The sequence below is a fragment of the Ambystoma mexicanum genome, chromosome 5p, assembly GCF_040938575.1.
Source record: "Ambystoma mexicanum isolate Mex_15411 chromosome 5p, UKY_AmexF1_1, whole genome shotgun sequence".
Classification (NCBI taxonomy): Eukaryota; Metazoa; Chordata; class Amphibia; order Caudata; family Ambystomatidae; genus Ambystoma; species Ambystoma mexicanum.
Window position 1 is genome coordinate 798,445,252 of NC_090930.1, and position 27,246 is coordinate 798,472,497.

The 27,246-nt window shown below is 45.4% G+C and overlaps 1 protein-coding gene across 3 annotated transcripts in view; it reads left to right on the forward strand.

The window, feature by feature from the left end:
• The window catches only part of PPP1R17 (protein phosphatase 1 regulatory subunit 17), a 216,302-nt gene that overhangs the window by 54,431 nt on the left and 134,625 nt on the right, over positions 1-27,246 (forward strand). For all 3 annotated transcript variants that reach the window (XM_069613217.1, XM_069613216.1, XM_069613218.1), the window contains exon 2: positions 23,722-23,824. In XM_069613217.1, the coding sequence (XP_069469318.1) occupies positions 23,722-23,824 (103 nt within the window). The remainder of the gene's footprint in view (positions 1-23,721; positions 23,825-27,246) is intronic.

Here is a 27,246-nt window from a genome sequence, read left to right on the forward strand (position 1 = left end):
TTTTTGCTGCTAAACACACACACTGCAAATAATCCGAGTAAGCATACTCATTTGATATTCGTGTGAGAATTTAAATCAGAGGTAAATAAAAATGTGGTGGTCAACTCATTAGTGAAATTAAAATGTATCACGTTTATTTAGAAAGACACACTCACACTCTAAAAAAAGCAACAAAAAAACACACCACCAGTTCAGCACAGACAGCGCCATGATGAGCACTTTCTACAAATGACCTGTAGATTGCGGCGGAACACCACAAAACGTAATGATGACAAACAAAAAAAGTAATATCTAGGGAACGTGATGACCTATCGAGCTAGAACTAGTAGGGTTAATTCGGCAATGAAATAAAGAATATTCCCTGAAATATGCATGATGCCAGACCTCACAGTTCATGAGGAGTTACTTCCCCCAGATCATCCAACATACAAACCCACAAACAAACTCAACCTTTTTTTATATATAGATAGATGGTAGTGTTTGTGCACTATTAATGATGTATTTAAATATTTTTGGATGTTTTATATGTTTCCTATGATATTTCAGTGTAAAAGTTCAAAAAAACTATAAACACTTAAAGCAAAATATATTGTGATTTGTAACGTCACAAGCACCAAGTAATGAGAAAAGTGACAATGGAAAGCATGGCCCTGTTCAGTGTCCCAATCCATAAAGAACAGCTCAGTGACTCTTATTTAAAAGAGTAAACTGCATGCAGTGGACTTTCTGTGTGTGCACCCTCGTGCAATAGTGTCGCCTAGGTACAATTTTCATCATTATTCCTTTTTACCAAGCAAGTTTAGAAAGAGGTGTACCTCCCTCCCACAATGAATTATTGCTGGAGGCATTGACAATGGATGCCTATGGAATCCACTAGCAGATTCCAAAGAAATTCATGCATTTTATGCCATGATTAAAATGGCAGCAAAGTATATCCTTTTGTATTTTGTCCTTCCTCCTCCTACTTCAATATCAATTAAAATCTCCCAAAGTATTTACAAGATGCTATGATAGGCCTAAACCATTTTGCCTGACTTTAGTACTATTCATAATTGAAAACCCATGTCTTTTCTTGGAGCATTCCTACAAATGAACATATTCACATTTACACAGGTTAGTGGCTGGAAACATCCATGTAAATACCATGAGAAGATGTTCATATATATAGCAATCGGTAATAATCATAAATGTTTCATTTTCAACCTCGATAATACACCTCTTGCCAATGCACAGTGACCCAATATGGCTCACTTAAACGCATATGGGGCAGTGACTGTTGCACAATAACGCCATAATACACTAGTCATTAAAGTATTAAATACAAAATGGAATACATTTGTTCCATAAAAATACGATAATAAACATACTACCACTAGAAAAAGTGGAATTCACGTAATTATTGAATGTATACAAGAAACCACTACACAATAAACACAAAAGTACAAAATGCTTAACTTAAGTCACTGCTTAGAGACTATGGGCCTCATTACGAGGCAGGCGCTCCCGTAATGAAGATTGCCGGTACGGGACCGGCACCGTTCATTAGAGGACGCCCTATTACAAGGTTCCCTTGCGGGACCCGGTAAGGATGCCTGGTGAAACCAGGTGTCCTTACGGGTCCCGCAAGGGGACCAGGGAGCTAATAACGGGCCCATTATTAATGGGCCCGTTATTAGCTCCCTCCCCATTCCCATTGAGCCCTATGGGGGCTCAAATGGGAATGGGGATTGGTTTTGTGAATGAGGAAATACCGGGTCCTCCAAGGTTGGAATGACCCGGTAATTCCTCATTCACAGAACCCGGAGCTGGAACTGCCTCCATACTCGTAATGAGGCCCTATATCTGCTTTCTATTGTGATCTGCTATACACGGTCACTCACCACATTAACCATGACAAAAGAATGCCATTAGTACCAAGAGACTAAACAAAAACACTACCATAAAATTCATATTCAACAATAACTTCTAAATTCACAACTACTGCTACTCTTACCGCTCCACAACACTGCTACTATCACCTCTCCACACCACTATTTCATCCGCTCACCTTTTACAAATCTAGCGTTCATGTCTGACGAGTCTGTGTACTGAACCCTAAGTGCTCTCAATATGTTAGCTCAACCATTATGAAAGGGTGGTTCTTCATGGTCAGTAATTAATGCTGTCAGTTCAGGATAGCCTGCCCATGTCCAAACGTCATCTCTCCTAATATGGCAGCAAGTAAAAGTTTTATGTCACCTACTGCCAAGGTTATGCCAGCTGCCATTCTCTCTAATTCATAAATCCATTGACCTGCCCTTGTGTCAGTGTTGGCAGTTTACACAACAAATTTTTATTGTCCATTTATGGACTTGGAATATATTCTTGCAGCCCTCCCCCTTTCTATAATAAGGGGAACTGTGTAAACCCAGCACCCTCTCCTGAGCACAGCTGAACCCTTCGTGTTTGTCACTGGGCCTCATTATACGTAGTGCGGTAAGGTTTGTACTGGTAAGGGCACCGGTACCGGTAAACCCTTACCGCCTTACTACGAGGTCCCTTTGCGGGTTGGTACTTTAACGCCTGCTTTTTAGCAGGCAATAAAAACCAACCCGCAAAGGGACCAGGGTGCTAATTACGGTACCGCCCTATGGGGCAAAAATGGGAATGGGGAAGGGCAATGGGGGAAGGGGGAATTACCGCCCCACCAACCTTGGAATAGGGCGGTAATTCCCCTTTCCTCCAAGGCGGTGCCGGTATTTTACCGGCATGGACCAAGGTGCTAATAGCACCTTGGTCCACCGCCTACCGTGTAATGAGGCCCACTGTGTCTGTTATACTAATTCTCTTCCATCCTGGTAAATGCCTCAACCTATTTACATAGGACCTCATTACAACCCCGGCGCTAAACCATGGCGCTATTAGCACCATGGTTGGTGCCGGTGTTGTAACGAGTCTGCCATGGTGGAATGGGGAAATACCGCCCCATTCCAAGGTTGGCGGGGCGGTATTTCCCCATTTCACCATGGCCCTTCCCCATTCCCATTTTTGCCCGATAGGGCTCAATGGGACTGGGGAAGGCGCTAAGTACGGTACCGCAAATTGCGGTACCCTAATTAGCACCGAGGTCCCTTTGCGGCACCCTACTTTAACGGCTGGTAAAACCAGCCGTTAAGGTCGGGTAACGCAAAGGGACCTCGTAATCAGGCGTTAAGGGTTTAACGGTGCTGACACCTTTTACGGCGCCGTTAAACCCTTAACGCCAGGGTTGTAATGACCCCCATAGAGTTTTATTCCCCCCTTTGTCATGCTGATTAAGCATCCGGTCTTTTGCGGGAGACTCCTCTATCTTCCCCATACATTTTCCACGGTTCCAGAATGGCTAGTCGATTCTGTAACTGTTTTCCCTTATACATGTCATGTATATATGTGTTGCAGTGCTGCTTTCAAATGAGTGCCCTCTTGAGGCAAGTGCATAAATATTTAGCTTGGCCACAGTGTCCCGCACCCACTAAGTGTGGAACTTATGGACTTTGGGCTCTATCAGAATGTCGGCAGTATCCCGGAAGTAAATTCACCAGTTCTGGCGCTATTAGTGCTGGATCACTAGTCGTGGTGATGGTGCAAGTCCCCATTTGTCTTGAGTCTATGGGACTAAATGGGACATTTTCGGCGCAATTACTCTGGCAGTAATTGTGCTGCAGTAATTGTGCCAAAAATGGGCAGAAAGTCTGTGAATTGACCTCCCAGTTCAGAGCTGGAGGTGAATCCTCAGAGTTTCCCCCAAACTTGGGATTGGGCGGAGCGGTAATGTGATAGTAATAGTGTTGCCACCACATTTCTACCGCTGTGCCCAACCTGAGATTAGGTCCTTTGTTCTTGTACTGGGTTACCACTTCGCATATTTGAATAACGGGAATGGCTTACCAATACTTACCAGGTTTTATTTCAATCACTCATGTTCTTTCACCCCTTCAACAATATTTTTTTTGAACCCATTACTTTTACTTCTCTCTTAAAGACCATGACTCCTGTGTAACGCAATGTTTCAGAGCAGCACCACAAACGCCACTCGTGCTCCGAACAGCCCCACCACACTTTCATCCAAACCTTCCAAGTGACTCCACAACCGCCACTCACCCCGAGCAGCCCTGCCTCACTGCTCCCACAAGGGACCATACTCCTCGGTCCACACCACAACTTCACCTCCTCCAAAATATACATAAAGTTCACTTTCCACACAAACCTATGCTGCCTTACAACACAAGGCTGGCGGCAGCAAAGACTACCCAAATAATTACACAATGTCCATCTTCTTAACTCCTGGTGAGGGTATCCTTTGCTTTATTATTACCCCATAATGAGGTGTACCAGTGATCTTTCCTGGGCCGTCCCAGAAGCTATCTTTTCATCTTCAATCTTTCACTTCATCACACTTAACCCAATATACACAACAGCCCCCTTCCCTCATTTTACCACACCTATGTCATACTTACTATCTGTGGATCCATTAAGGGTCTTTGGTATTGAGTCTTCCTTAACAGCTAGCTGCCGTCCGCCCCAAGGGGCGTCCTTCTGGGACTGGACAGGAATTTTCTCCAAGGGGGCTCCTGTCGAACGCTTCTCTGTTACGTGTGATCCTCCGCTCTCCAGAGGTCTCCTCTGTAGTCTTAGGGCCATGCACGGCGGGCAACCCTCGACAATCCGAGGACTCTAACAAACCATCAGCTCTGCTACCATCTGTTAAGACGTCCTGGGAAAACCACCAAATTACACAGAGTATTAGGAGCCAGAAAAACAGACTCCATGGAAAAAGACAAAGTGAAAGTCAAAACCCAGCTTTATTGACATCCAAATAAAGCATTGAGAGCATAAAAGCATAAAGGTCGTCGTTCTCAATTCATTCAATATAAACAATGGCTTAAATACTAACACAAATCCTACAGGGACTTGGGATTGATTAAGGAGATTGACTGACTACCTATGCACCCTCTATGGCTTAAACATCTGATTTGGTAAAACCATCTGCTGGCTCCTCCTGAGACCACCACTAAATTGATAACAGAAAAAACATTATCCCTACAATAAGCCATTGGTTGCCCTAATGCGTACTGGGCAGCCTTACATTGGGGGTCTTGATTGGTTGGCCTTCTACCGACCAACCTTGGACAACTGACAGGTCGTCAAGACATGGGAAAGACAAGATTAGGTGGAGAGAGTTCCATGGACTGCTTTTCTTTCAATTAAAAATATATCATCCCTTGTTCCTAGGCCATGAGGCAGGGTAAATCCTTTCTAGGTTACCTTGTATGGCGCCTTGTGTCTGGGAATTTGTGTCAGGAGTGAGGCAGCTGTCCTATCGATGTTCTTTGCTAATGAATAGACTGTGATCTTCAAGTATGGGTCACGTGTGAGGAGACCACGTTTGGAATTATTTTGCGCTGCATTTATTGGGATTTTAGCTACTATTAGTGCAAGTGCTACAGTTTTCTCTACCACCGGGGACACTCTTGAGCCATTCCCCATTGGAGTCTTTGGGCTTATAATTATCCTGCACCTGGCTTACAAAGAATGGTTGTTCTTTTAATTAATATATGGCTTGCATCTTGGGAACCGTTATCTCATGTTCTCTCTGAGAAGTTCGGAACGATCCCTAATTTCTCAGTAACCTTGGCTTGGTCTGCTTGGCTGGTCTGACCTCTGCACAGATCTTTATTTCTGTAAATTCAGCATTTTGTGTTCTCATGAACCCTCGAGGCCTTTTTGTTTAATTAGAATCATGTTGCGACTTCCATTTTGAAAAAGATGCCTGCCCAGTACTGTTGTTACTATGTCAGTGAGTTATATACACGTGTTGTTCATCTTGGATTCAGGTTATGTTGGTATTCTTCATGTCTTATGGATGCCATTTTAATATTCTTTAGGTAATATATGCATTTATACATGATGTTCGTGTTCTTCATGTTGAGTGCACATTTTCTTTGCATCTAATGCATGCACATGTAATGTCAAAACGTTAGGTTGTTTTTGCTTGTGGCCTCTTTAGTTTACATTGTGTTCATCTCCTGCTGTACCTGCCTGGAATAAGTGCAGCATGGTTGCCTTAGCGAGTACCATTCCTCACTTGTGGGGTATTGGGCTGGGGTGGGGCAGTAGATATGGATGACATAACTATATGCACAAACAAGGGGGGTCCTGGGAGTGTCTCTCTACCGGCCTATATCCCAGGTTAGAGTCTAAACCAGAGTCTTTAGCTCACCATCCTTTCACAGAAGAGATATTTCCACTACATATCAGTCTTTGTCCTGTCCGTGGGCAGTCTAGCACCAACAGGCAATTCTCTTCCGAACAAGAGTACCGACAGCAACCCCAGACACATGTTTCAGCCTAAGTTACTAGGGGAATCTGGACATGGACCCCTTGCTCACTCTTCTTAGAGGCACAGCTCCACCCTACTGATGAGGTCTAACCAGCCCGAAACACGTGTCTGGGGTTGCATGTTGGTAGTCTTGTTCAGAGGAGAATTTGCCTAGCATTTCGGTGCTGGACTGCCACAGGCTGGACTGCCACGGGGCAGGGCAAAGCCTGATATGCTTTGGATATTTCTCCTCTATGAAAGATAGTGAGCTAAAGAATCTTGGTAATGCTAACGTAACTAGGACTGATGTCCAGCAGAGGGACTCCCAGGACCCCCACCCTTGTTTTTGACATAACTATATGCCTCTATCTTGAAAGGTTAAGGGTAGGAAGGACTGGCATTATTTTAAGACATGTATGTCTCCTGTATGATGCCCATTGTGGAGAGCAGACTTTCTCGTTGTAACTCCCTGGAAACCCTGGTATTTTCATTAAATGCATGTGTGCCCGTACAAATCATCTCGTAACACTGCTAAGGGTGACATGGGGCCTCACTACAAGTTTGCGGGTCTGGGAACTACGATACCGGTAAGCTTGCGGTACTCTAGTTCCCGGACCGGCAAACTATGCGGTGTGCTCGCGGGTGCCTTTCTGCCCGCCAGGTCTGACCTGGCGGGCAGAGCGGCACCCGCGAGCCCAGCATGCCAGATGCACCGGCACCGTTGATAACAGTGCCGGTGCATCCGACTTCCCCATTCCCATTGTGCCCTAATGGGCTCAATGGGAATGGGGAAGAATTTTTCCCAGCACCCAGGAATGGGTAAATACCGGGTCCGGCAAGGCTGTAATGACCCGGTAATTGCCCATTTCTGGGCGCCGGAAAAAATAAAATACCGATGGCAGCCTCGTAATGAGGCCCATGGTCTCTTAAATCAATTTCCAATTACATCTGCGTTATATTCCTATCTTTTCCTGGAACCACCTGGAGAAAAGGTGATGCTGATGTCAGCATCAAACTGGAGAATCTAGAGATCATTCAGTTGTAACATGGCCAAATTTGCTCTTGGTTAGCCACAAAGTGTAGATACCCTCCTGGTTTGGACAGGCCACATGGCACAGTGATTGCAGATCGCACACACACTGATGCAGCCATGCATACATGTATGTCAATAGTCATGCATAGATGGTGTGCACAGGAAAATGAAGAGATTTTTAGCAAGCTTGGGGGCAACTCCATGTCAGTTCTTCAGTGTGTGAGTCCATTATTCCGCGCTATTGCAGACATATGCAAAGGAGATTAGTGGCCACTGAGTACAATACATTTGTCATGAGGTGGGTCAGGCCAGTGACCCATTGTTGCCATGGCCTATAATTATACTCTGGTGGTTGTGGCGGGGCTGTCCAGAGTGGTGCAGGGTGCATCTTAGACCCCATTTCACTCTTCTGACATCACCTAATGCCTCCATCCAATGTGTATTGACGGATGGCGTGGTTCACATATGTCATTAATGCAAATAAGAAGACTGACCCAGGCACCATGTGATCCATGCTCCTTCACTATGCAGACTATGAACTCTAAATGATATTCCTATCCTTTGCGATATAGGGGAGGAGTAGTGTGGTCCTCAATAGGCAACTCAGACCATATTTGAATGCAGGTTATGCCAGGCTTTTCATCAGACATGTAACACAGCCAATGGGGAGTCAATTGATGCATTCCCCACCCGATTGGGGGGACTAGTCAGAATGTGAACCATGCAAAAGCCAATCAGTAAAGCATCATAACTATTCCTGCGTGACTCCCAATGTCATTCTGAAACTGTTGAGGTCATATGAAATCCCATGTGCCATGGCAACACAACCCAGCCTGGTGGTGAAGCAGTAAATGGAGGGCACTGTGTACCTTATCAGCACATAGACCCCACACCAGAAGAAAGTGAAGTAATGTGGATACCTCTGTGAATCCCTGCTAAATGAGGTACAATGTCTATCCACAGGAAGGACATTCTCAAAGATTGCAATAATCACTTCAAGACGTGTCAATTGATGTCAACCATTCAAGGGGCCAGTTACACAAGGTTTATCCACAAAGCCCGGGAGGTGAATATGTACAGCTTGACCCAGGAAGAGAATGATGATGAAGGAGAATACATAATATTGCTTCTCAAAAACTTGACCAATCCCAGGCATGCCCATCCCAAGTTGAAGGTGATAATTTAGGTCTTTGAAATGTCTAATTGCAACTAGGTCATCAGAGAATGTCATGGCTGAAGAAAAGTTTCTATATAACAGTCTCACGTCGCAAACACATTCCTCACCCAGAATATTCTGTTCCATATGAGAATGCCACTCTTAACTCACTGAAAGGCACATTCCAAATATGATCAAGCATGAGCACATTACTGTGCAGGAAAAAATATTTGTCACTGAATTGGGGACATGGACAGGCCTGAGTTGCAATACTGCGTAAGCGCTCCAGCCAATATATTTTGTGCTTAGTGTCGGTACATGTGAACTTGATGATATGTTGGCAGGATTCCATTCTCTGTTAGAAGGATTTGTGTGCTTCACATGTAAAAATAAATGGCTACATATCAGCAATTCAATACAACCCAAGCAAGTGTAAATAACGTAGACTAAAGGAGAATCGATTTCTTTCCTCCACAATTGTTATGATAAAGGCTAACGATTGGTGGACGATAAAGGCTAACGACTGGTGGAAGTCTGCAATTGTGTTGATATGGACTCCAAAATAAAGGAATCGGAAGGGAGTGGCACAGCCCATCTACACTGGAGAACATTAATGTTGACTGGTGCAGGGATCAGTGGTTATACAAAATGCATCTGAAAGTGGGCTACACCAACTCCAGCTACTCCCTAGTTCTTATACATTACGACATCCTCTATGCTCCTCAGCCTGAAAAGGTCCAAACATCTCAACTTTGAGGTCTCATCTGCCACTGGAGTGTCTCAAAACACCAATGGGTACATTTTTACAGCTTCTTAGGAGTAATCATTGTGAGCAATGACATATCAATCATGCTACAACTGGACGTCAACACTATGAATGGCTACACATCAATTTGCAGAGGTTTCAGGATTGCAGATGTTGTGGACAAAGGAGGTGGTCAAGACATTAGACATGCTCTGTCAGAGGAAGATATCAGTTCCTACTTTAATCCTTGGCTAGATACTCTAACAAACCCCATTACCACGCCCCCTCCCATGCGCAATACAAACCCACAAACAAACATACCTGCTTTTTAAGGTTTTGTACAGTGCACTGAAGTGCAAGTGTCAACTTCTTCTGACGCTTTTATTTTAAAACTAAACCATTCCGGAATGGTTTCTTTTTAAAATAAAAGTATAGGTACAGTAAAACCGAAAAAAATGCATAGATAGAAAAGCAAGAGTCAATGAAGATTACCTAGGCTTGCAGCACTGGGAGTCTTGATTCTATTAAAGACAGAGAAGCGAGCATTATGCATTATGCTTAACTTCTTACAATTCCACTCTTCAGCAGTTTCAAGTTAAAACATAGAAAATAACCAAACTTTCAATTGTTTTTAAAACTACATTGTGTAATACTCTTCGTCCTTGACCCTCATCAGCCGTTGTTCTGGTCATCACTTGTCGAATCAGAAAGAACAGAATTGGGGAGAGAGGATGCATTGCCCTGTTCCACAATCGGCAGCAAAGTGCAGCGTTAACATAATATCATAATATCACAATACAGTGCATGCAATGGTTGGGAAAGTTATGCTTGCCTCAGTATCTTTAATAGAATCAAGACTCCCAGTGCTGTAAACCTAGGTAATCTTCAATATCTGCCAATACGGGAGGCGAGCATTGTGCTTGTTCAAAGCTTTGCACCACTGCCTCCACCACTGATGGGATTGGCTTAAAGTAGATTATCTTGAAAGCACTATCGCTTGCCCAATCCACTGCTTGCAAGATGTCTGCTACTCCACCCCTAATGTGAAAGACTTGGATGCCATCGCTCCCCTCACTGAGTGAGCTCTGAATCTGTCCAAGTCGATCCCTGCCTGCTGCATGATTTTGCAGATACATCTGGCTATTGTAGCTGAAGCCACTGCTCTGTAAGGTCTTCTGCGTGCGATGAGAAGCAGTCATCCCTGCCAAATGCACCACGCAAATGCAAGCCGCCACACATAGCTGCGGCTGCCCGGTCAGGTACGGATATGTAATGGGAGAGGAATTTGTCTTGATCCTCTTCGCTATAGTAAATGTCATGTCCTCTGGGCCATACATCTTTCTATCAATCTCAAGCACCCTGACGTCAGACTCTTCTACAAAATACTAGACATAGCAGCATAGCTAACGTCCCCGACAATTGCGTCATCGAGAGGTGCTTGTTAGCTGGCCAATTCGATAGAAAGCTCAGAACTATGTTCATGTCCCACATATGTGCGCACTTCGGCGTCGGAGAAACCTGAAACCATGCTGCTTTCATGAGCTTGACTACACCTGGGTGGTCTCCCATGGGGACACCATCCACTGTCGAGTGTCCTGCTGATATGGCTGATCTGTATACACTGATAGTCCTGAACGCCTTGCCACCTTCCAATGATGCCAGAAAGTTCAGTATGGACACTACAGGGGCAGAAACGGGTGGAACAGCTCACCGTTCGCACCACTGTTCCTAATAACACCATGCCGCATCATAGCTCCTGTGGGTGGAAGAGGCCCATGATTCTGAGACTTATTTATTGAGCTAAAACTGGTGGTGCGCCGCATTTCCCAGCACAATGCCCAGCATTTCCCTTCTTTGCTTGACAACCTGCAAGCCATCATTGGGAGTGTACCATTCACTCTCAGAGGATGAAATGACCCAGCTGGGTCTCTGAGCAGGTGGGCTTCTGATAGTCGGCAGGAAATCAGAGAAAAGGTCCATAAGATCTTCAAACCACACTTGCGATTTCCACATGGGTGTCACGATCACTACTGTCGCTCTCTGCGAATCTTCACTAGCACTCTGCTCAGCATCATGAACAGCGGGAATGCATAGTGCATTCCTTCGGACCAACTCTGAAGGAAAGAATCCGCCCAAAGAGCGGCCGGGTCCAGCCTCCAACTGAAGAAGCTGTCAGCTAGTCACGTCCAGGTTAAATGCACCAACAATGTGTGAATCGGCCCCCAGACGTGGTCGAGCCACTGGAATATTCCCATATCAAGCTTACAGTCGCTGGAGTCCGTCAGATACCGAGAGTTTCAGTCTGCCTCTACGTTGAGGAACCCTGGCAGATAATCGGCTGTCACTGAAATTTCCTACTAAAGGCAATATTGAGAAAAGTCCTTGCTTAGTTCCGCTAACAATCTGGATCTGGTCTTCCCTAGATGGTTTATGTGTCGGACGGCCGATATGTTGTCCATCTTTAGGAGAATGCAACAGTTTGCTCTGCCCTTTGCAAGAGCTTTGATCACAAAGGACCAAGCTAACAGTTCTAGAAAATCTATGTGTAGATCTAGTTCCTCGGGTGCCCACTTGCCCCCTGTCTCTGTCTCACCACATCTGGTGCCCCAGCCTGCTCTGCTGGTGTCTGATTCTATAACCAGGCACGAGCTGTCTCCAAAAATGACCCGACCGTTCCACGCTTCCATGTTCTGCCATCAGCAGTGTAACTCTGTGCTTGACTTGACCTTGATGAAGATGTCTGATCTTCAATCTCTGTAAGTGTCAGGAACCTGGGTAACTGGCGCTTATGGAGGAAATGGAGACTCGGCCTCCATTAGTTGTGCCGTTACGTTCTTTTTCTTTAGCGTACTCAGCGGTCTAGTTTCTGTGCAACATGGCCGCCACCAAGTGTCATTTAAGCATTCTCCACTCGGCGGCTCGGCGCGTTGCAACCTACTTGATTTCTCTCCTTTGTTGTGTGCGCTCCGAGATTATTTCTCTTGGCTTTGATCCGCCCTACCTACAAATATTTTTTTCCTCGCTTCTGTTTTGTTTGTGTCATATTCGCTCTTCCTTGACTCCTCCTCGCTACACTCCGCTGTTATTTTTCCTTTAGTTTGGCATTTATCTACCTAGCATTCCGTACTTCCTACTAAGTTAATTCTTATTCCTGTTTTCTTGTCTTTCTTGGTCCTTTCTACTCTCTCTAGCTACGGTGAGGCTTCAGGTTCATTTTTTCCGTTCCTGCTGCCTTCGCCCTCCGGTGTTTGTGTTCCTGATTGTCTCTGTTCACGTTTTTTTTCCCGCAGGGAACTATTGCATTTCCTTCGGTGTGCTTTCTGTGCATTTCGCTTACGGTGTTAGCCGGATTTGGGTCATTTCACTCCACTCCTCGCAAACCTTCGGATTAAATCATCTGTGCCCATCCTAACCTTGGGGTTTTTTTTACGGCAGAGGCTTTTTCCCCTACAACATACCTGACTGCTTCGGGAGAGGGGTCAATGGATTGCCAAAGAATTTGAGTCACGGTGTCTTCCTCTCGAGGCAGACCCTATCTACATAAAAACAGAAGTATTCTCCAAGAAGAAGAAGAAGGAAGGAATTGGAGATTTCACCAATAACCTCAGGTGAGGAGGAAGGGCAGGAAAGAGTGCTCTTATCCTATGAAGATGAGGAGGATATACCAGACACTTCTGATAGCTTGCAACGCCCGACTGGAAATATGGCTACACCACAACAGATCCAAGAGCTGGTGGCAGCGGGTCAATCCTTAAACTTAGAAGTTCAGATGCTCAAAACAGAAAATGCATCCCTACAGCAAAGGGTTGCTGCCAGAGACCAACAATCTTCTGATTTCCCCCCCCTTGGCCCTGGTTTCAGGGAAGTTTGATGGGTCTGTAAAGAAGGTAAAGGAATTCTTAGAGGCCTGTAACATCCATTTCGCCTTTAGAAAAGGCACTTTCTCTTCTGATCATGCCAAGGTGGGTTTCATGATCACTCACATGACCGGAAACGCCTTGGCATGGGCTACACCATTGGTATCCCAGTCTGACCCTATTTTACAAGACTACGCCGCCTTCAAGACACTCCTAGAACAAACGTTCCTAAGGACAGAAAGTGCTTTTGTGGCCAGTGAAGACCTATTGGATGTACGCCAAGGAAACTCCGAGCTGCTTACTTATATCTCTACCTTTAAGCAATTGGCCGCCGAAGCAGGTTGTCAGGAACAGGCACAATACACGATATTCCGTAGGGGTCTAAGAGAAGACCTAAAGGACGAGCTTGCTCGGATTCCTCGCCCTGCCACCTTTGCCGACCTTCTTACAGCAGTTCTTAGAATAGACTTTCGTATGACAGAGAGAAGGAATGAAAAGAAGAAGAACCAAGGAGCTTCATCCTATTCCGAACCCAGCCCCTTACCCTCCTCACCTGCCACGCTACCTGTCAGAGACGAACCTATGCAGATAGGAACTACTTGAGCTCCGTTTACTCCAGAAGAGATAAAAAGAAGAAAAGGGAGCCTCTGCATGTACTGTGGCGCTTCCACACATCTTTTGAGGGACTGTCTTGATGTTGCCCCTAGGAGGTCGGGAAACGAACGTCCTCGATAGTTAACAGGACGGACTATTGAGGGGCGTCCTCCAGTCCCTACACTACACTTTCTGTTACCTCCGCTAGAACATCAGAGGATTTTCTTCTAATGGTTATTGCTGTTAAGATCAAGTACAGTGGTAAGGAAGCAGACACACAAACCTTGCTGGACTGCGGGGCTGCAGGGAACTTTTTAGATACCCTGTGGGCTGATAAGGTGGGTCTAAATAGAATTCCCAAAACGGAAGATGAAAAGGTGGAAGGAGTGGATGGGAAACCTTTGTGTTCTGGACTGATCACTCATACCACGGAAGAAGTGGAGGTCTTCATTCAGCAGCATTCAGAACGGATGAGGTTAACATTATCTGTGCCGCTCACTTCCCTGTTATACTGGGCATCGGATGGCTCTGAAGACATAATCCCACCATAAACTGGACCAACAATCTATTGAGTTTTCACTCCTGTTACTGTAAAAAAGAATGTCTACCGGAACCAAGATTTGAAACAGTTAAAACAGTTAGTTCTACTGAAACCAGTTCCATCCATTGTATTCCTGGCTACCTATCTGAGTTTGCTGAGGTAGTCAAAGAACAAATCCCTCTGAAGTTACCTCCTCACAGACCGGAGGATTGTTGTATCGACTTGGTTCCAGAGGCTTTGGTTCCTTTCGGCAGGATGTACCCTCTTTCTGTGTGTGAAAAGAAGGTGCTCAGAGGCTACCTTGACGACAATCTAGCTAACAGGCTCATAAAGCCTTCTCGGTCCCCAGCTGGAGCGTCCTTGTTTTTTATACCTAAACGAGACTCAAAGGAATTAAGACCTTGTATAGACTACCGGGGTCTAAATAAACTAACCATAAGGGACCGTTACCCCATGCCCATCATCTTGGAAGTATTGGAGACAGTACAGGGGTCAACCGAATTCACTAAGTTGGATCTCCGGAACGCTTATCACCTACTTCGCATCAAAGCAGGTGATGAGTGGAAGACAGCTTTCCGCACACCCTATGGTTTATTCGAGTATCAGGTGATGCCTTTTGGGCTGGTCAACGCCCCTTCCATATTTCAACGATTTATGGATCGCCTGTTCTCGGATCTACTGGGTCAATCCACAGTGGTGTATTTGGATGATATTCTGTTTTTTTCCCGTACACCAGGAACATGTCAGGGAGGTATTACGCAGACTGCAGTTACATCATATTCTAGCAAAGCCTGAAAAGTGTGCCATTTCAAAGTCCTCCATTTTCTATTTGGGGTTGATCTTGTCTGACCAAGGTGTTACCATAGACCCTAGAAAGGTAGAAGCCATAATGCCGTGGCCGACTCCCACCTCGGTCAAGGACATCCAAAGATTTCTTGGATTGGAACATTTTTACTGGAAATTTATACCAGAATTCTCCCAACTAGCATTGCCAGTCACTTCCTTGCTGAAAAAGTCCTCTTCCCCGTACAATTGGTCTAAGGAAGCCGAAGAAAGTTTTTCCCAACTCAAACAGAGATTCTGCTCTGCTCACATACTGATACAGCCAGACCAACATCAACCCTGTATATTGGAGACGGATGCATCTGCAGCAGCAGTGGGCGCTGTCCTTCAATCCAACAGGGGCATCGGGCATCCAATCGCCTACTTTTCAAAAACTCTGAGCCCAAGTCAAAGGAATTACTCAGTTATTGAACGCGAGTTATTGGCCATGAAACTAGCCTGCCTAGAGTGGAGACATTTATTCCAAGGAAGTTTACATCCCTTTCTTATACGTACAGACTATAAGAATCTACAAGTGCTAAGACAACTAGAATGTTACAACACCCGCCAAGCCAGATGGGCTCACTTTTTTGCCCAATTTCATTTCAGCATCACGTACATACCTGGTCCCCAAAAGCAGATAGCTGACGCCTTGTATCGCCATGTTGACCATGATAAGAATCCTATTCAGGAAAAGGAGCTAATGTTTCCCCACACAAGGATCATCTCGACAGTATCATCTTTCTTGCAACAGGTCCGATAGGCTTCTCTTGGACTGGAATAACCTACTTTTACCTTGAAGAATCTTCCTATTGAAAGGAAGGAAGGGCTCTACTTTGTACAAGGTAAGTTGTTTTTACCCACTCGTGAGCTCAGACAAGAGGCTCTCACTTGGTACCATGACTCTAAAGTCACCGGACACTGGGGATTAAGAGGTACACTGGATTTGCTCTGACGATCCTTCTTTTGACCTAACATGACAGCTGAGACACTGGAACATATTCAAACTTGTATGGTTTGTCTACGGAGCAAGCATCAAACACAGAAGCCATTGGGACTTCTTCAACAAGGCCCGACTCCACCAGGACCCTGATGCACATCTCAACTGACTTCATAGTGGATTTGCCCATCTCACAAGGCTGTTCATGCATTATGGTAACCATAGATTCTTTCACCAAGTTAGCACACTTCTCTCCCCTGGCCGGTATTCCAACTGCCTCTGTTATGGCAGAGGTTTTTCTGAAGGATGTTTTCAGATTACACGGTCTTCCTCGGAAGATAGTATCCGATCGGGGCAGTCAATATACCTCAAGGTTTTGGAAAGTCTTGCGTGAAAGATTAGGAATCGAGAGAGCACTCTCCTCCGGGTTCCATCCCCAGACCAACGGACAGACGGAAAGACTTAATGGAACTCTAGAACAATACCTCCAATGCTTTATCAACCAGCAACAGGAAAATTGGGTTTCTCTGCTCCCTACCGCAGAGTTCGCATATAACAACTCTATACACACAGCCCTGGCAATAAGCCCTTTTTTACTGTACTTATGGTTTACATCCCATATCCATATCTCCTACTTTTTTGGTTGAATCGAACATTCCTTCTATTGAAACCTCGCTTAGTCAAATCAAAGAGGCGCATAGCACTGCAAGAAAGAGTCTTCAAGAGGCTTGTAGTCGGTACATGGAACGAGCCGATAAGCACCGAAGGCAGGTACCAAGATGGGAAATAGGTTCTAAAGTCATGCTTTCCACCAAGTATTTACCTTACTCGGTCCATCCCTCCAAGTTGTCCCCCCGTTACATAGGTCCTTATGAGATACTTTCGAAGATAAATCCTGTTGCCTTTTGTCTTAGACTGCCTAAGAGTCTACGACGGATTTATCCAGTTTTTCATACCTCCCTGTTGGGACCTTTCTTACCTGGTACTAGGACACAGTCTACTCCAAAATTGCAATTACCTCCTAGTCCTTCTGTAGAAGAATGAATACGAGGTGTCCCAGATCCGAGATTCCAGATATCAGATGGTCGTTTAGAGTATTTGGTACATTCGAAGGGGTACACCGATTCTGAGGATTTCTGGGAACCTTGGTCAAACATTCAAGCCCCCCTTTTATTAAGAAGGTTCCACAGATTCCACCCAGGAAAGCCGGGAGAACGAGGCCTTCGAAGGGGGCATACTGTCAAGAACCTGGGTAAAAGGCGCTTATGGAGGAAATGGAGACTCGTCTTCCATTAGTTGTGCCGTTACGTTCATTTTCTTTAGCGTACTCAGCGATCTAGTTTCTGTGCAACATGGCCGCCGCCGAGTGTCATTTAAGCATTCTCCACTCGGCGGCTCGGCGCGTTGCAACGTACTGGTTTTCTCTCCTTTGTTGTGTGTGCTCCGAGATTATTTCTCTTGGCAGTGATCCGCCCTATTAACAAGTATTTTTTCCTTGCTTCTGTTTTGTTTGTGTCATATTCGCTCTTCCTTGACTCCTCCCATTATACCTTTCCTCACCACAAAACCTAGGAAGTCGAGTCTCTTGGTCGGGGTCTGTGTTGTATATGTCTTGCCTGGGTGAGCAGGAATGTTGTGATGTCATGTGGAGTGTTGATGTCTGAGTGTTGGAATGTGTGAGTGAAGGTTCCAGCCCTGGTCAGTTGGTGAACCCCCTGCCTGGGTGATGGGCTGCCAGTGATAATGTCCTTTATGAAACTTAAATGACTGCCTGTAAAGATACCGGTGAAGATGTTAATAAACCTGGCAAGTCAACCATAAGAAGGTATGCAAGTCACTTCGTAACAATGGCGACGAGTCTGTCTTTCTGACAAGGATCCTGCGTGCTGATGCTGGACAACCTGCTGCGGGGGGTGCAGGAAGAAGGAAGAGGACAACACTGCCCCCAAAACAAGACAAGTAAGGCCCATCACCCAGGGCACAGGCAGGGGGGGAGGAGGAGAGGCCCATGGCATGCGGTATCCTCAAATGCCCCTAGGTTCATAAGTAAGAACTGGGCCTGGAACTGATCACTGAAAACGGGCCATGGGGAGAAGAATGAGCTGGGCCTGGTGGGCTTCAAAGAGGAAGCTGTGGCTTATTGATTGGATGGCAGAAGTTTCCCCATTCTATTAAGGGGAAGCGGTGCCCATCTGCAGCAGGGAGGGGCGGTGAAGATATGCCTCCACATATAGTTGGATATGCGCATTAAAGCCTGATCAGAAAGCGCATTGGGTGTTCATCTTTTGCACAGTTTACTCCTATGTTGTGGTGGATATTTGCCTGTGAAAAGTCTATTTGACATTCGTTATACTGCAATGTCAGGGGGTGGAGGAATCAAGCAGCCGTTGACGGTTGGAGTGGAGAGCTCTTTACTGCCCTGCATCCAGTATGCTACTGGTGACGTAGCTGGGGCTGTGAAAAGAGTTGGTGAGCGTGACGAACGCTCAGGAGAGGTTCAAACAATGCAGGCGTAGCGCATCGCATGGGTGAGGAATTGAGAGGTTTTCGGGTAAAGTACCCGTCGCCGTATGGCTACGTGATCAGGAATGGAAAGGATTTTGAGTAAAGTACCCGACACCGTATGGCTACGTGATCAGGAAACAGTTTCTTATTGGGAACAGTTTCTTATTGGGCACACCCATGTGCCTGGCCAGTACACTGGGAGTAAGCTGAGTGCCAGAGCGTTGTGCACATGGGTGTGCCTGCCCTGGTCATACGAGTCTGTGTGGATGGGGTGTGTTGGTATGAGTGGAGGTGTGTCCCGTGGTGTTTTGCATGTAGTGATTAGTCGCACGCAGGGGAGATGTGCTGTGTGCAGTGCCTAGTGTGTGCAGTGTGTTAATGTAAAGGGGGGGGATGTGTTGTATATGTCTTGCCTGGGTGAGCAGGAATGTTGTGATGTCATGTGGAGTGTTGATGTCTGAGTGTTGGAATGTGTGAGTGAAGGTTCCAGCCCTGGTCAGTTGGTGAACCCCATGCCTGGGTGATGGGCTGCCAGTGTTAATTCATCAAGTCAACCATAAGAAGGTATGAGAGTCACTTCGTAACAGTCAGATCTTATTTTTCCTGATTGATCAGGAAGCCTAGGGACATCTGGAGCGTCTTCACCCACTGGGCCTGATACGTCACGGTCTCTCTGTCGTCTGCTAAGAGCAGGACTTCATCCAAATATATTATCAAGCGAACGCCTTTTTCTCTGATGGTCGCCGCTACCGATCTCATAAGCTTGGTGAACGCCCCAAGGGACTGGTGCGAGACCAAAAGGTAGAGTTTTGAATTGCCAAAATTGCCCTTCCTACCTGAACGCTAGGTTGGGTCAATAGGTTTCTGCTACTGGGACTGTCAGAAATGCATCTTTCAGATCTATCCTGACCATCTAGTCGTCCTTCCTGAGACTGTCCCTTAGCATGTGGATGCCTTCCATTTTGAAATGCCTGTAAATCACCCAGCTCTTCAGCTCTTTCAGGTTTAACACAGGCCTCACTTTCTCCTTCCTGTGCACCAGGAACATATTGCTCATGAAAGCGGGAGCATCAAGCTGCATACGTTTTGTCATGTAGTGGCACTTGGCCCTTTCGAATGGCACAGGAGGAGCAAAGGCAGGCAGTCTGTTCTGGTTGCTAAATAAATTCTATTTGAAACCCTTAGCTGTCTGCAACACCTATGCATTGCTGAGAGCACATACCAGTTTAACCAAAATTGCTTTTTTCTCCTCACTATGGGTGAGTAATTAATCTGCATCTCTCTCACCTTTTGTTGCTCCTTGTACTCTGCCAGCTTCTCTTCCTCTACGCCCCCTGAAGTTAATCCCTCTGGTTGGAAAGAGGGTGTCTTGTTGCCTTGATTCCTAGTAGTGGGTTCTGACACCATGGGGTCTTCGAGACAAGGAGAATCGCTCAACTGATTGACACCCGATAGTGGCTGGTCCCCGCAAAAGCTCTGCTCTGCAAAATCTTCTTCTTGACGGAGGCCTCTGCTTTCACAAGGGAAGTGTATGTTCCCACAAATCCCCGCATTTCATCCAAAGGCCTCTCTGAAGAGAAGCCCCTGTGCCGCTTCGCTGCCTCGTAGGAGGTGAGATCGCTCAGTTTGGCATCAGTCTTCAGCAGGAGACCTCTATGCCTCTCAGGTGAGAGAGCAGTCGGTGTTTCCCAGAAGGCATACAACATGCAGCACCCAATTTGCCAGAGATTCAGGGTCAACCTCTTCGCCTGTGTCTCTGGCGCGCTTTGCCAGGTTCATCATTTTTGCTATGGGTCCTGTGATGTCCCGTAGTTTCTCTTGGCAACTTCTCCAGGACCTATCCATACCTTTCCTCATGTCCTTCGAAGTCTTGGTGACAAAGGTAATCATCTTGGGGTCTAAATCGGGGGCCTCAGCCACTTTCCCTGCTAGGTCAGGACGCGGGCATTCCGTACTCATGCACATCCTGGTCTTTGTCCAATGGCTTCCCAATTCTTTCTGCCATATACTTTTCCACCCTAGGCAAGGGCTGCCAGTCCAATGACTTGGGGTTCCTAATTCCCTCAGAATCGAACATGTCTGAGATCTGTGTCTTGAATATCCAACTACTTTTCCTTCCTGGGTCTTTAACCTCCCACTGGGGCTGCCTTGCCCTCATCTGCTCTATTGTCCTCCTCTTGCAAGGAAGCGCTAGCCCCTGGGGAGTCCCCTTCTGTGCCTTCACATGTATCACCCATATTATCTTCCCCTGGGGTAGGGGTCAGGAGGCTTGGCACCGCTGACCTTTGAAGGAAAGCTTCTTTCAGCTTCCTAAAAGCATCCACACCCTCTTGGGTATGTTGCTCGCCCTGTATCATTGACCCCGGGGAGTAGAAGAGATTTTCCTCTTCCAGGTTGCATTCCCCTGTGACCCCTGAAGGCTCTTGCCTTGCCCGGCAGCCTTTGCAGACATGCACAAAATGCTTTTAGGAGTGCTCTTATTCTTTTTCCCCTGGGATGGATTCTAGGTTGGCCAACCTGTTCTGCAGTGACTTCACCCCTTCTGCCACTACCTCCACCAAGGAGTTCCCTAGCACCTGATTACAACTGAGCACCCGGTCGTTCTCAGTCTGCTCTGTCTCACGCCACTCTGACATCGTGCTGAGCATGGGTGCTGTGTTCCAGTGCCTGGACTCAGAAGGCTGAAGTGCACATCCGCTGAACCCCTTGGTATGGGACTTGGTTGATGTATGCACCTGCATTAGGTACTGCTTCTGATTTGCTCTCATAGCGCTTGATATCTTAAGGGGTGATATTTTTGTACAAGTGTGATTGCGTTCCAAGTCCAAGCACTCATCACTTGTGCCCTTGGTCGCTCTGCCTCAATTTAGAAAGTGTAATGGGCCTTTTTCACTTGTAAATCTTCTTACGGCATGTGATGTGTGCTCAAAGCGATCTGGAACTCGATCGGGAGCTATAAATCTTCTGCTCCGTGCTTTAATGTTGCTGTTAGAGCGTTGACCCGCTCGTGAATGCTGCCTGTGTGAGCGGCTATCTCTGCTCTCCGTCTTGTAATACTGCCAGTTGCACGAGCGCAGGGCGAGGCTCCTCCCTGAGTCCAGCTTGCGCTCACCGGCTCCCTAACCTTACACTCAATCGGGTCCCCGAGCAGGCTTAGCATCAAGCACAGTTCCTGCTTGGTGCTCACGGTGAGCCACGAACAAAATGAAATCCCCAAACGCAGGAAGGAAACCTGCCCGGGGGTACTGACTGCAACGCTGAGATGGCTTAACGCGTGCGGTCAAGGTCCTTCATTCCTCGCCTGCTAACGCTCACGCTTGATCGCGCAGTTTACATAATAACCCACATTTGCATGAGACACAATCATATAACAATTCACAAATAATGTGCTTGACAGTGTAGATGTATCTTGCTGAAGAGCAGGAAAAGAAAAGGAGTTGCAGACCGGAAATAGCTAAGTGCTACAGGACAGGAAATGAAAAGGACTACAGAAGAGTGTCTAAATGTTTGGGAAATGTAGTATTTAAAGAATAAAAAAATGGAAACTGTGGCTGTTTATTTTTTCTGTTGAAACTGTGGAATTAAAAGAAGTGAAGCATGATGCATAATGCTCTCCTCCGGTCTTCACATAGAATCTGTTGGACTGTTGTCACTTTCCCTTTCACATGTGTGGACACTGTTTCATGGGGGTGACAGTGAACCAGCCTGTTTGTGTCATTATTCAGTCTTAAGCTGTTACCAAACCCGGAAAATAGATCCTTCAGCTAATGAAATACCAACTCAAGAGTGAATAACAGCCTTGTGCAAGTAACCCTGCCAATCATCTCATCAGTGAGGAAATCTGCAGCTCCATGTGAAAGAACAGAAGCAGAGACCGAGTGGGGCAGAGAGACCTGGAGACATAGAGTGGCAGAGAGAAAGATGGACCGACAGAAAGATGGGAATACTGAGGCAACTTCCTCACCTTGGAAGCAACACGACACAGAGCTACATAGATTCGATGCCATGATCCGCGCTTAGAAACCTCCTGGGTTTTAAGCACGTTATAAATGACCTATCATATCATTAGCTGGACAGACAGTGAAAAGGCAAGATGGAGAGACAGAGATAAAGACAGAAAGAAGGTGACCAATTCAGAAAGGCAGGGACAAAGAGACAGAAAAAAGAGAATTTCAAGGGACAGATCTGATTACACATCCGAAAAAAACGGCCACGGATTGGTGGCGAAGATATTACGATTGATTGACCAGGACAGACCAGCAGGACATATCATATGGTCTTTGCTACGTCAGACCTTAGTGCTAGATGGCATACAAAGAGGAAGAGGAAACATGTATATTCCTCATTGAAATAGCAGCTGCTCAAATCCAACATTTCCGTTGTATTCATTTTTAGTGTGAGAGGCTATCCATGCGCGCATGTGTACGTCTCTTCCAACTAGTGTGTGTTTAAATTGTAATAAACTTCAAAATGCATCAGAAACAAGGCAACGCAATGCCATAACTTAAAACAATTACTCCATGTTCTTAAAGCTAAATTGGTCCTGCAACATCACTCCAGCCTCTACATCTTTACTCTGACTCCATTTTTAAGTCTCACCCTCTAACAAAAAAATTAAAAAATATACCTGTTAACAGTACCTTAACTGTGAATCGCGCACTGTGACTATTGCAGCCATATATATGTCGTGCTTGGGGAATGCTTGCCAATCACACATGTAGCTTGTCTGGTTTTGTTGTAAAGCTATGAAACCTTTCCAACATTTATATTTTTCTGTACCAAGTTACTTTCCTTAAGGTGCTTTAATGGCCATCACTATATGGCGTGTTCTCGCGAGCTTTGTTCTTCGCTTTTCCTTTCTTCTGCAGTTTCTGTCGTTGCAGTGTCTGATGTACTCTTCCTGTTTGATACTCTGTCTTGACCTCTCTGTTTAGTTTTCATATGTGTCGCTATTTCTTTCTCTGTTACAAGCCCTGCTTCCTGCCGCGGGGCACCATTTTGAAATGATCAGTTACATACAACACTCGCCCTGCTGTGTGTGTTACTCCAGACTGGTACTGTGTCAGTTTAACAACTGATACTTCCATGATGATGTGTGTGTTTTTGGGTGACCCCATGCAGTGAAATCTTAGTACACAGACACTAAGAGGCGAGGAGCCATTTTAAGTCTATTGTTTGCTTCTTGTTTCAGAGATTTCAGAGGAACGAATCCACAATGTCAACAGAATGCATGCAGCAGCTGGACACGCCCGAAGACCGGCTGGACAATCGGGAGCAGCTGTGCAACCGCCTAGGTAAAATGGCCCCTGATGTAATTGTAATACTTCATAACACATGGGCCGCCCACCCTCTGCAGAGTTCACTAGCTACCCCTAGGATCCAGAGAAACCTGATAGAGCTTGCCTTCTGGCGACACACGCCAGCTGGGCCAGCGATGAGTGGCTGTGCTCCCTGGGGGCAAAACCCAGGCACTGCAGTTCCAGGAACAAGGTCCATTAACCCTTCTCCTGCCATATTTCTCAGAATGTTCAAAGCATGTGAGCATCAATCAGAAATAAAGAAGCACGAGGGGGGCATGGGATGACATACAGGTTTTGCTAGGAAAGCGCACTGCTTGCCTGAACTTCACAATGCTTGGCTGGCATGTAAAACGCTGACTCGACAAACGGCGTGGCATGAATGTTTAAGAAACAGTTTCACCCCTGGAGGAAGTTCCAGCTGACCGGTTACACGTGTTTTTACTGGATCCTGTTATGGCATGTTTCTTTTTCTTCTTCTTTTTTTTAGATTACATTGTACTATATGTATATGCAATAAAGAGAATATGACTGGTTTAGTATTAACCATTTAATCCCTGAGGCATTATAGAACATGCATTACCAGTCCCAATATGCAACTTTAACTATCCGGAAGCTTCTCCACAGCAGGACATATAATGCCAAAAAATATAAAAGCCTCCAGCTGGTTCCAGTAAATTCAACAGCAATTGCTCATAGAAACGTGTACGTTTTCTATGAAAATCTAGCAAGATGATGGACTTTAAAAATGTGATTCCTACTTAGAAATTGTTTATCATACCAAGTCTGCCCCTCCACCTTTATCAAGCCTAATATGCCCTACTTTAGTTGCCCAATTATCCAAAGGATTTTCATCAATGGTCTTGTATGTTATCTGTGGAAAACATTCAGGATCAGGAAATGGGTGAATTGCAAGTAGGTCCAGTGCCTTCCAAAGTCGACATTCAAACACTAGAATCACAGCACCACACATCAATTTGAATATCACATCACACATATGGTGGATGGGAGGATAGCTCAGGGACAACGTTTGTGTCTTGAAAGAAAAACAGTGCAGACCATTACTGGATTGAAACCTAGTCACGTACTTTGAGGCTGGCCTCTGCCGCTAAGCGTGATATGTAAGATCAATTTAAAAAACATGTTATATCATGGTATGACTGGGTGTACCAGATATCACAGAGGTAGGAGAGCCTTAACAGAGATTGGAGACTACGGGCAGCTGTTATGTCACCATGTCTATTCCCTTCCACCAAAAATGTATAAATGGGTCCACCCTGTGCTTTATTTGAGAATGGAATCCTACTCTTACATTCAAGTTAAGGATAAGATGCAACAACCGGACTAGAGTAGGACACCCAGCCCTTTTGTTGCTCAAATGTACAGCAAAGTCTTTTGAATTACTTTAATACTGACTAATCAGGTGCCAAACCCTGTCATATACAGTATTGTCAAAGCTTAATTTGTGCATCTTTGTCAAAGCTTCATTTTTGCATTGTTTCATCAACACAATCTTGCACCTGAGTGTATGCTGAAAATTAACCTGCATCAATATATTCATTTTTTTATGCAATGACATTTATCACAAGTCATAATAATCTTTCATTTGCATGTCTCCATAAACATTACAGAGCAATGTGTTAAAAAAACACAAAAATTAAAGTGCAAGTGCATCAAAGTGCTAACCCAAAAACCAACTTGATACATCTGGTTTGAAATGGCGAACATGGGTAAAACATAACTACAGTTTCAAATACCATGAACTTCAATACATCCCATGGGTACACATGTCAACATGCTATGCCTTGTAATTCTTAACATATTCTTGTTATAAGTTTTGGAAACACCACATTAAACCACTCAGGATGTTCTTATAGCTAACTGATCACTTTATGTGTGATCATAAGTAGCACCGTGCACTATACCTAAATGTAGGCATCACTCCTTGAAATATCTGAGTGCTTACGGTACATGTAACACAGTTGACATGGGAGGTTAAATCTGATTTCATGTGAGAGCATTCTTAAACAAAGTGACCTGTGCCCCAACCACTCAGATATTTCGATGATTGATGTGTAAATGCCTCAAAGGTTTGACTCCCTTTTTTTGATGAATTCTCTAAAGCTCTTGAGTTATTGTTTGGCGTCTGATAGGCAGAATTACATGCAGTACCCTTTGGGAACATTACACACAATTAAGACTACAGGTGTAAACACAATGTCACCTTTGGTATAAGTCCGTACTACACAGTTTTGTGGTAGCAGGGCTGAGCAGCCAGGCTTATCTCAAGAGGGATGTGAGCAGTACAAGGTGTTACACAAAGGACTTGCAATCACAGTGGTTCAAACAAATACTTAGTCAAGGTTTCTTGGTAAACCAATATTAATTTATTTACAGAGTCATTTAGAAACCATTCCACAAGCAATAAGCAGCTCAAAGTCACACTATAATCCACTCCAGTACCAAACCAATAGGTTTCTGAACAAGATAGGCTCCCCTGAAGTGGGAGCAAAATGGCACTTCAGTAACTTTAAAAAGGATAAAAATAGCACAGGTTATAAGAATAACACAAATACTTTCTCAGGCAGGGCAAATAGTTTCAGTTCACTACAAGACACAATTCAATTCAATAGGCCTGTGCCAAAGTCAATGGATCAGTGTCTTGGATAGGAAAGCACAGTTCTGGAAGTAAACGGTTAAGTCTTTGCCAATGTTCTTAGAAGTAGTTTGCACAAAAAAGGAGTTATATGTTGGATTAGGAGTGAACAAGACTCCAAAATTGGGAAAGTTTCACTAACTTTCACCGCGGCAAAAAGGATTTTTCAACCGCGTTTGCACAGTACCTTTGTAATGAAGAAAAGCTGTAGCTGAGGCAATTGTTCCTGCAGATCTCGCTGTTCCTGGGCCTCAGTCATGGGGACAAGAGGGAGGACGTCAGGAGGTTCCTGCACTGCACAGGGACAGATCCGCAAGCTTGGCAAAACATCGGTTTAAGGTGTGAGTGCCTTAAAGTCCAGAAACTGGTATCCTTCTCACTGGCTATCTGGTTTTCAAGAGCACCCTGAAGAAAATTTGACCAGTATGGAGATGGTTTCGAGGTGGCTTGTGAGTTGGTTGTTTCCACCAGCTCAAGGGAAGAAGTCGTCCTTGAAGGGGCTTCTCTGTCGGGAGTTTCAGCCTATTCAAACCTGCAGCAGGGCTTCACCAGACAAACCAACGGTCCAGGAGTTGCAGCAGTCATCTTCCTTCAGCTCGTCTTTGGTTCTTTCGTTCCAGTGGTTGACTCTGCCTTCTAAGTGCCAGAGACCTGCTTTTAAACAGTTTGCTCCCATTCATTCCAGCCTGGCTGCCACTCACCCAGCAGGGTGGCTGTCCTTGCCGGACAGTCAGGCAGCCAATCACGCCAGAGTGCATTCAGG